The sequence below is a fragment of the Oncorhynchus clarkii genome, chromosome 6 (genome assembly GCF_045791955.1).
Source record: "Oncorhynchus clarkii lewisi isolate Uvic-CL-2024 chromosome 6, UVic_Ocla_1.0, whole genome shotgun sequence".
Lineage (NCBI taxonomy): Eukaryota > Metazoa > Chordata > Actinopteri > Salmoniformes > Salmonidae > Oncorhynchus > Oncorhynchus clarkii.
This window is the reverse complement of record NC_092152.1, coordinates 22,960,705-22,971,454: the sequence shown is the minus strand read 5'-3', so window position 1 is coordinate 22,971,454 and position 10,750 is coordinate 22,960,705. Positions and strand designations below refer to the sequence as shown.

At 39.8% G+C, this 10,750-nt stretch overlaps 1 protein-coding gene, 1 long non-coding RNA gene and 1 pseudogene across 2 annotated transcripts; 2 read left to right on the top strand and 1 right to left on the bottom strand.

Moving 5' to 3' along the window:
- The first annotated feature begins 549 nt into the window (after positions 1 to 549).
- On the top strand, positions 550 to 2,198 carry LOC139411977 (uncharacterized protein C22orf15-like). Its single transcript, XM_071158744.1, has 5 exons — positions 550 to 574; positions 841 to 927; positions 1,472 to 1,594; positions 1,826 to 1,897; positions 2,065 to 2,198. The coding sequence occupies exons 1-5, from the start codon at positions 550 to 552 to the stop codon at positions 2,196 to 2,198; spliced, it is 441 nt and encodes a 146-aa protein (XP_071014845.1).
- Positions 2,199 to 2,898: 700 nt separating this feature from the next.
- The window catches only part of LOC139412333 (beta-ureidopropionase-like), a 20,958-nt pseudogene continuing 13,106 nt past the window's right edge, over positions 2,899 to 10,750 (top strand).
- Positions 4,306 to 7,291, bottom strand: LOC139411976 (uncharacterized). Its single transcript, XR_011634653.1, has 4 exons — positions 7,213 to 7,291; positions 6,102 to 6,167; positions 5,781 to 6,003; positions 4,306 to 5,709 (listed from the first exon to the last, which is right to left on the bottom strand). It is a non-coding gene; the product is annotated as an uncharacterized lncRNA (long non-coding RNA).

Here is a 10,750-nt window from a genome sequence, read left to right as displayed (position 1 = left end):
CACAGTCTTGTTTTCAATTTCAGTTAGTGGTCGGCTGACAATAAGTCATCCCCCACAGTATAGCTGTCAGACCACAGTGTTCAACAAGTAGCAGTAAAAACTCTGTCTGTATATTGACTCCATGGATACAAACAAACAGTCCCTTCACATAAAAGGCTTCCTGTCTTCTCATCTTTTGAAAGGAGAAGAGAGAAGAGTGGGTGTCAGAGGGGTTATCGACCATGGGGGAATGTGAGGTCCCTGCAACAGTTCAAAACTGTTTACATGTCTGGTTAAAATTCCAAACAGGATATTTACCCTGTCAACTGTTGGTTTGCTCAGAGCAACTGCAGAAGCCATTCACAATGGCCAATCCCTCAGTGCCAAAGCTTTGTCACTAAGTGTGATTGTAGTCAACAACATTGATTTAACACCCCCTATTGTGGCACTGTGTGCTTAGCCCAAACTCATTACTTCTTTTGGCTCTATGGAAGAGGCGAGTGCTTCAGCTGCTTGTAGCTACATTACAGGAGGGTGCTATAGAGGCATTTTGTATAGAGAGAAGGAGAAATGTTTGTCACAGTGCAGTTTGGAGGTAAGTAAAAGATGGCGCTATATCATCATCATGATTTGATTGAGCATAATTCCATCATCTCTGTGGAGGTCAACAGCTGACCTATAATGAAATGTCCGACATATGGTAATGGAGAGCTTTGTTGATATAAACGGATCATATGAGAATAAAAACTTTAAGAAAATCATTGTGGGGATTTAGATGTGACAATCAGGTTACTTTAATGAAGTATGTGGTTATAGATAGAGGACGTGTACAAAAATACTTCTCTTTTATTACTTTGAAAGAGGCCCAAACAGAATTGTTTAACCTGAACTGCAGGATGATAAACTTCATCCACAGTTTGAAGGAGAGGTGTGATCTGGATCCTCAAGGTACTGTCCTGTACTTCTCCCATAGAGAAAAATAATTTACAGTTCAACTTCTGATGTGTTTCATCAAATATCACATTCCTAATTAAACCTGATAGTGTGGTTACAGTATGAAAGAGTGATACAAACAGTACTGGATATACATTAAACCGTACATTGCAGTGTGAGGTTTAATGTAAACTCAGCAAAAAACGGCCCTTTTTCAGGAACCTGTCTTACAAACATCATTTGTAAAATTCCAAATAACTTCACAGATCTTCATTGTAAAGGGTTTAAACACTGTTTCCCATGCTTGTTCTATGAACCATAAACAATTAATGAACATGCACCTGTGGAACGGTCATTAAGACACTAACAGCTTACAGATGGTAGGCAATTAAGGTCACAGTTATGAAAACTTAGGACATTAAAGAGGACGTTTCTTTTTTTGCTGAGTTTATGTGGTAACTCTGCCAGATTGTTTCCTGACTGAGTAAATGTCATAAGTGAATATGTAATAGACCGAGAGAGCCCAGTGTAAAGGTCACTTTGAAGATGTACTCTGCAGACTGTGTGGACCTGATGGACAGGACAGGGGAGCTGGTGAACCTGAGTGACAAGGAGGAGAGCATGGAGCAGGCCAGCAGTCTGATGAAGAAGAGGCACAGCTACGTTCTCATACGCATCTGCAGTGAGTCTCTCAAAATATGATGAAGGCACTAGGCTTCACATGTCCATATTAAAAATCCCATGGGATCAAAGTTTGGTTTCTCACATTGCTTGCCAAACACTATTACTATGCCTACTAATATGTTATAGATAGGTTGTTAACATGGCTGCAATAAATGTTAATATTACTAAAGATATTTTACAGTAATGAAACGGATTAACTTTAATTCACTTCATATTTTGCCCCCAGAAGGTGACGGGACTGAAGGGCAGAAGTATGTGCCACTCTTAAATGACCTGGACAAGAGTCATCCTGAGTTAGCAGGTAATGCCAAATGACTCTCTTGCCTAGTTACTGTACATGTGCACCGCCCTCGCCTTGAACAAACCCACATCAAGTCTGATTTAAGACTATGAAAAGGGGTGGCTAATATGTATGTTTGTATGTACTGTCTGCACCCGTGTTACTTTTGTACAATTGTTCTAACTCAGAGGTCCTAAAGAAGCTGTCCAACCCCTGTAAGGAGCGGGACAGAAAGGCTGTTCCGTCAAGGAAAGGCTCTGTTAACCAGACCTGGAGCAAGGCCACCGCTGGAAACAAGAAGAGCCATTCTGGAAAACTTTGACTATGATGAGAGGAGAGGAGGAAAGGTGAAAATGATGGTGATGCACATGCATGAATAAAATGATGTGATCCACATACTAATACAGTAAATGTGTTGGTGCTGTGGTACTATTCACTCCGATTCTTTTTTAACAAAGGTACATTTAGGTTGATAAGTTAACATTCCAACATATCCCAATGGGTAATGTAAGAATGTTACATGTGTGCTGTGCATACTAGAGGCTGGTATAGGTCCAGAAACGTTTTGTACTCATATAGGACTATTTGTGAGAGTTAGGCTATATGGACCACATATTAAATGCATAAATCTACTTATCCATGTATTCACAACAATTAATGAAGTTAAAATAAAATACAACAATTGTTGAACAACTAGTAAAGGTAGCATATATACTTGTAGATACGGTGCCTAGTGTTATACCACATAGTTTTCTATACAATACAAGCTTTGTCTATACTGTACCTGACCTGTCATAGACTTCCTAACTGTAGTCAGTGTAAAGCGTGACTCATCATCTTCATGATGATATATGACAGAGAAACGTGATAGAATCGGACAGGTTGCATAACCACAGCAAAAGTAAAAATATGACTATGTTTATTTTGCCCAATAGACGACGGGGTGGGCTTACTGGGCTATCGGGTTCACTAACAGAAGCACAAGGTTTGGACAGTGGAACTTGTACAGAAGGATCCTCACAATGCCGGGGTCTGAGTTTGAATCTTTGGAGAAGATACTGGAGACACATATTCCAGATGAGGAATTGAAAGAAGTGAAACGAATCTTGTTTGGAAAATAAACCAAGTGAGTTGTTGTTGAATTCTGCACTCGGCCCTATCAGGCTGCAGAAGTCTCCTTGTCTGTATGCTGAGCCTGGTCTCATAGACTAGACGTAACATAGTAAAAGTAAATCCGGGGCATGCAAATTAGTATGATATGTAAAGTTTGGTACGGTTACATGAGACAGGCAAAAACAAAAGGAGAGTGGTTGGTTGGGGTGGATGGGTGAGTGCAGAGCATAATTTGAGACGGATCCTGCCAGAACAGGATCCTGCACCTCTCCGTTTTGGACTGTTTCATTCCGTAAACCCATTTGTCAAGATCTGGTATCTCTATTGCCATAAAAAATAATTGTCAGTTTGCAATGTAAAAATTATAATAAAAGCAATCAGAGTTCATTCAAGTTGCCTCCTCCGTAATTTTCCTGCCCCTTAAAAACGTAATGTGAAAAAGTGTCTGATATTCCACGAATTGATTTGAGTCGGGCCGGCCCGGGTTTATTGTTTGCGAAACATGTAGCCTATAGATCAATGCGTGGCCTTTTCTGTGGTGAGAGAGAGAAGCACACCTGTATCTCTCACATAACTTTTTTATGATCTCTGTCCCTCTCTCTGCTCTGATGAACATGAGCCTGCAACTCTCATCTCTCCAGCATTACAGTTCATAATTTATTTCCTTATAGAATCATAGCCGCGGGAAGGGTGCTGGATGTATCCCAGCACCCCTGATACATTTAAACACTTTTGCCAAAGTTATAGAATTACTGCTACCTGTTCAAAAATAAGTGAAATCATTCAGAAGACTACTCCACGAGTAGGCCTATAATTTAGCCACAGAGGATCATTAGCTTATTTTAAATTTTTGCCTCGCTGTTGATTGTGTGTAGCCCAATCACAATCGCCTACAGCTGGGAACGTGCAGAAAATTGTTCAGTGAACAGAACGTAGCTAAAACAGGCCTTTCCCAATATTTGAAATACAATCACCGGAAAACACAGATTGGAAAGTAAATGGCTCCTGTTGAAAAGAAGCTTGCCACACCTGTACAAAATGAGGAAAACAACACAGTGAAAGAAATTACAGGATAACGTGTGTCCCAAACCATCACAGCACAATTGCTCCACTGTCTGTATGTCCCCTGTATAGACTAAATTACAATACATACAAGTTAAAGGTGAAACTGTCCCTTTGTAGTAGACAAAAAAATGAGATGTCATTGTATTCTACTCAACTCATGACTTTTTTTTACAGTTCATATTTCAATTTCATACATTGTTGATATATCCCTTTCCCACCCCCTCCCTATTGCCCCTGCCTCACACAAATTCTTATATGTATTTATTTTCATTTAGAGGGTATTTTTACATATTCTTTAAACATATCCCTTTCCCATTTTGAATGTATAATCAAGTAAAATAAACCTTTACCTTGTCTCTTGTACTCATATATTTTGCACTTAAAACAATTAATGTTTTGAAGAGGGGACCATAGAAATGACAGGGAGAGTCTGTATAACTGTCCCTTTGTAGAAGACAATTGTAAGCAATGCTTATATTCACACCCCACATTTGAGTGAACTACAAATGAGTAACAAATGTCAAACTTAAAACACATTTCAGCAATGTCCAAATGTCTGTTCCTTTGGAATAAATAATTGTTAGCATTGGTTAGACCCACATTGAAAAAAGAACCGATGTCAGGCTGGGGACTCACCTCAGACCAGTTTGTCATAGGCTATAGACAATATAGCTCAGAGAGTCCTCCAAACACACAAGCCTCTACACTGTCTTGGTAGAGGGGAATAAGTTGAACTGTGAACAATACTGAACAAAAATCTAAACGCAACATACAACAATTCCAAAGATTTTACTGAGTTACAGTTCATATCAGGAAATGTCAATTCAATAAATTCATCAGGCCCCAATCTATAGATTTCACGACTGGACAGGGGTGCAGCCATGGGTGGGCCTGGGAGTGCATAGGCCCACCCACTGGGGAGCCAGGCACAGCCAATCATAATGAGTTTTTACCCCACAAAAGGGCTTTTATTACAGACAGAAATAGTCCTCAGCTTCTTGATGTGCCACACCAGTCAGGTGGCTGGATTATCTTGGCAAAGGAGAAATGCTCACTAAAATGGATGTAAACAAATTTGTGCACAAAATTTGAGAGAAATATGTTTTTGTGTGTATGGAACATTTCTGGGATTTTTTATTTCAGCTCATGAAACATGGGACCAACACTTTACATGCTGCGTTTATATTTTTTGTTCAGTGTATATACAAAAGGATTGTTTCACGACCACCCTACGAGTGGCTCAGTTTCCTTCAGCACCTCGCCCCTTAGCATCTCTCACCTCCGCCAGCCACTGTTCTACAATCTTCCACTCAGCAGAACTTAAAACATAGTTCATTTCAGTTTACAATTAACATTTCGAAGTTAGAGGAAGCCATAGACATAACAGGAGTGTCTGTATAACTGTCCATTTGTAGTAGACCATTTTAAGCATTGCATATGCATGCCACACATTTGAGTGAAATGCTGATTAGTTACAAAATGTCACACTTAAATGTCTCTTGTCAGCATGGGTTAGACAAGCAAACACTGGACCGTCGTTAGTCTGGTGTCTCAAGCAAGTCTGTGAGGAATTATGAACTCCCCATGCTGCTCCTGGTAAACAGCGTCCGGCCAATCCACCGCTGCTGATGCTTGTTGAGAGTTGCCCGCAAGCGCTGAGAGAGGGAGAGAGTGTTATGCTACTACTATACTATACTAATAGTCGACCCAACAACTATTCAATTACCATTTCTAAGCTTCTCATTTATTATAGAAAAACTCATCCCAGAACTTTCTGAGGCAGGCCTTGGAGGCAAGAAGGACATCGCCCTCTTCTGTTTTTTGCCCACAGGGGCAAGGACAGTGATGAACTGTGAGCTCCGTAGGCAGCTATTGGTAAACAGCGTCCGATCAATCCACTGCTGCTGCTTCCTGTTGAGAGTTGCCTGCCAGCTCTCCGGAATCACCAGCTGCATTTAAGGGAGAGAGTTAAACTACTAATAGTTATCCAAACATTAACAAATATTAAATTACTATTTCTAAGCTAATTTATTATAGAAAAAATCACCTCAGCACTTTCTGAGGCATGCTATCGAGGCAGGAAGGACATCACCCTCTTCTGCTGGTCTTCGCCCTACCAAGGCACAGACAGAAGAATGGGGTGGATTAGAAGAGGACCTGAGGTAGATCAAGAGGGACAGGGGCCAAATGTGAGGCAGGAGGGCATGCTGGAGGTACCTGTACGTCCAAGGGTTCATACATAATACATACAGAGAATACATAAGTGACAGCTACAGCACTAAGCATTCTCAGCACCATGAGAGCAAATCTATAGCCAAGCAGCAGCATGGCTACAGCTACTAGATTTAGTGAGCTACTAGCTTTAGTTATGTAGCTATAGGACAAAGAATCCATAGGCCTATATGACTAATACAGGAAGAGGGTCATCATGGAAGGGTTTTCATCTGTGCAAAGCATGCACACATTGCATTTATGGAAAGCATGCATGTAAAGTTGTGTAAAATTTAAACGCAGGTCAGATCTAAGAACGTTAGATCTTAACTGACTTGGCTACTTAAATAAAGGTTCAATTTTTTTTAAATGTAATAAAAATATCTACATGGACAATAGTAAGATTAACACAATGCATATCTTCCATTATTGTAAAGTATTCATGCTTGCAGAATGTCAAGGGAATTGAATAGCCTACTTAATATTGCAGACCCATATGACTGAGTAGATTGAAATGCAAGGGAAATATCACGATTTTTACACCATTAAACTAGCTAACAAAATACATCTATTAGCTAATACATGACTGATACTATTACAGAAAACTGTGCCATACACTGGAACCGAAAATAAACTACTGTAGCATGCTACTTTCTCACAACTTAACAGACGTCTTATTCCATACAAAAAAAACACAAATTTAAGCGCAAGTATGCATTAAAATAGCTACGATTGTAAAAATATGATTTACCGATGCCGCTAAATGCTACGTGCATCATAGGTAGATGACACCAGAGATGTATTTTATTTATTTGTATTTAACCTTTATTTAACTAGGCAAGTCAGTTAAAGAACAAATTATTATTTACAATGAGATTGCACTATATAATAATGTTTACAATTCGCTTTCCATTCTTACAAATACACAAATGTAGCAAAAACATTACAATCGTTTTTATGCCATCTTATAAAACAATGTAACTCTCTCTCCGTGTGATGTAAACAATGATCCAACGCGGGGAAAGCGTCATGGCCGCCGTTTGTTTTTGAAAATTCGAGTTGGGGCCGGGGCTAAAGTCAAAGTACGAACATGATTGCACCAACACGACAAACGGGCGATGGTGGTTGGATACCGTCAGTTGAGAACGTCTCGCATTCCCATTGGTGGCTTTAGTGGCTTTTCACTAGTTGAGACTAACTAGACATCGAATTGGCTGACAGTGTTGTCAGTCATTTCACAATTGGCTGACGACACCACCCTTTTTTTAAAAGATCATAATGAAGTCAAGAAAGCTATTGAGTGTATTAATGCCTTCACACATGTATAGGTTTATCTCTGAATACTAGGAAATGTGAATTATTTGCGTTGAAAAGGCGTGACTTAAACTCAGTATGTAATATCCCTGTAAAAGATGTGATCACATATCTTGGTATTACAGTTAGCAAAGATCAGAAAGAAAGGGATAACTTAAATTTATCTCCTATTGTAGAGAAAATTGGAAAGAGATTTAACTCCTGTTTATTAAGAGATCTTTCTTTATCTGGACGTGTACTTCTATCACAATCTGTCCAGATTAGTTTATACCTCCCTTGCCTTGGATGTTCCTCTGTCAGTAACTAAAATGGTTGATACTAAATTATTTAACTTCATATGGAGGAATAAAGCTCATTATTTAAGAAAAGCGGTAATATGTAGCACCCAAGGTGAGGGAGGGTTGAATGCTCTGGATTTTAAAACCTCTAATATAACATTTAGGATTAAATGTAAACTATTTAAGAAATAAGGGTTGCATCTGGAATATCATCCCTAATTTAATATTCCAACAAATTGGTGGTCTAGAATTCTTACTCAAATGCAACTTTGATATGGGTAAAATCCCTATTAAGCTTGCAAACTTTCATAAACAAGTACTTCTAACTTGGAACCTCATGTACAAACACAATTTTTCCCCTCATGTATACAATCTGGAATAATAAAGACATAAAATACTATATGATTATCCAGAATCTTTTAGAACACACAATGTTACATTCACTCCTGAGGAGTATCAAATTGTTGTTAGAGCTATCCCTAAAGGTGTTATTCTTGTTTTAGGAGAATATAACAGTACTCCAAGTGCAACTGTTGAGGATTTTGTAGACTCAATGCAACTAGAAGGAATTGACATTGTAAACTATAAATGTAATAACATGTATATAAGGACACTATGTCAATATGTTACTATTCCCTCTGCTAAAATGTACTGGAATGCAGCCCTAGGACAAGTGAACTGGAACAAAGTTTAATTGTTATCTGGTAAATATTGTATATCTAATAAGTTGAAAGAAGTATCATACAAACTCATTCATGGAATCTACCCTGTAAAGACCTTTATTATACACAGATTTAAAATAGCTATTGATAACAAATGTGTATTTTGTGATTGTGACCCAGAGACTCTTGACCATTTATTTTGGGACTGTTCTTATGTCAGAAGATGTTGGTGTGAGTTAGAATATTTTATTTTAAAAGAAACAACTTTGTAACACATATTTTGATCCAAATTATATGGATCAACGGACCTCACGGTCACGGCCGGTTACGACAGAGCCTGGGCGCGAACCCAGGAACTCTGATGGCACAGAGTGCGCTGCAGTACAGCGCCCTTAACCACTGCGCCACCCGGGAGGCCCTAATTTGTTAATCTTTCATGGAAAATTCTTTGTCCATAAAATGAAGTGGGCAGAGAACAAACCCCTTTTCACATTATTTAAGATAGAATTGAAATATTATTTTGAAATGATCAGTAAATGTAAAAACAAAAAAGCAATACGCACCATAAAAGTATTTAACAAATTGAAAATGAATCTTGATAGGTAATATGTTATACCTTCTCACCTTTTTTTTATGTGATCTCTATTTTTAATCGGTTCAATATAGCTTTAAAAGTGTTTTATTTCATCACAGTACTTTTTAATTATGTACTCTTGTTTTTTTTATTTCTGTTTTTTTGTATTTGTTGTGTTCATAATTTTAAAAAGTATACTTTTTATTTATTTTTTATTTAAAAAAGAATGCGCTCCAAAAGGCTCACAAAGCGCATGCGCAAAGACCCCAAACCAAATATTTTTCAGTAATCTACAATTATGTAGAATTGCATGAAATGCGGTTATAAAAGGCCAACATTTTCCCGGACAAACGTGTTCCCTCATTTGTGCAACTTCTGCAAGCACTCTACTGCTCTATGCCAGTATGCAGAAGGTTATATCTACATTTTTTTATGTGTTCAGGCCCAGGTTTCTCGGGCTCACTTTTTGTTCCAGCACCTCCCAATTTACCATTAAGCACTGGGTGGGTGTATAATGTGAACGTCTAACAATCAAATCAAATCAAATGTATTTATATAGCCCTTCGTACATCAGCTGATATCTCAAAGTGCTGTACAGAAACCCAGCCTAAAACCCCAAACAGCAAGCAGCAGCACGGTCAGGTGGACTGGGGACAGCAAGGAGTCATCATGTCAGGTAGTCCTGGGGCATGGTCCTAAGGCTCAGGTCCTCCGAGAGAGAGAAAGAAAGAGAGAAGGAGAGAATTAGAGAACGCACACTTAGATTCACACAGGACACCGATTAGGACAGGAGAAGTACTCCAGATATAACAAACTTACCCTAGCCCCCCGACACATAAACTACTGCAGCATAAATACTGGAGGCTGAGACAGGAGGGGTCAGGAGATACTGTGGCCCCATCCGAGGACACCCCCGGACAGGGCCAAACAGGAAGGATATAACCCCACCCACTTTGCCAAAGCACAGCCCCCACACCACTAGAGGGATATCTTCAACCACCAACTTACCATCCTGAGACAAGGCTGAGTATAGCCCACAAAGATCTCCGCCATGGCACAACCCAAGGGGGGGCGCCAACCCAGACAGGATGACCACATCAGTGAATCAACCCACTCAGGTGACGCACCCCTTCCAGGGACGGCATGAGAGAGCCCCAGTAAGCCAGTGACTCAGCCCCTGTAATAGGGTTAGAGGCAGAGAATCCCAGTGGAAAGAGGGGAACCGGCCAGGCAGAGACAGCAAGGGCGGTTCGTTGCTCCAGAGCCTTTCCGTTCACCTTCCCACTCCTAGGCCAGACTACACTCAATCATATGACCCACTGAAGAGATGAGTCTTCAGTAAAGACTTAAAGGTTGAGACCGAGTTTGCGTCTCTGACATGGGTAGGCAGACCGTTCCATAAAAATGGAGCTCTATAGGAGAAAGCCCTGCCTCCAGCTGTTTGCTTAGAAATTCTAGGGACAATTAGGAGGCCTGCGTCTTGTGACCGTAGCGTACGTGTAGGTATGTACGGCAGGACCAAATCAGAGAGATAGGTAGGAGCAAGCCCATGTAATGCTTTGTAGGTTAGCAGTAAAACCTTGAAATCAGCCCTTGATTTGACAGGAAGCCAGTGTAGGGAGGCTAGCACTGGAGTAATATGTATTTAGCACTAACT

Excerpts from the sequence above, each read along its gene's own strand:
- LOC139411977 (XM_071158744.1), top strand. The coding sequence starts at position 550 with ATGTTTGTCACAGTGCAGTTTGGAG. Across the intron at positions 575-840 it reads TGTCACAGTGCAGTTTGGAG|AGGCCCAAACAGAATTGTTT; the intron begins GTAAGTAAAAGA and ends TTACTTTGAAAG. Across the intron at positions 1,898-2,064 it reads GAGTCATCCTGAGTTAGCAG|AGGTCCTAAAGAAGCTGTCC; the intron begins GTAATGCCAAAT and ends GTTCTAACTCAG.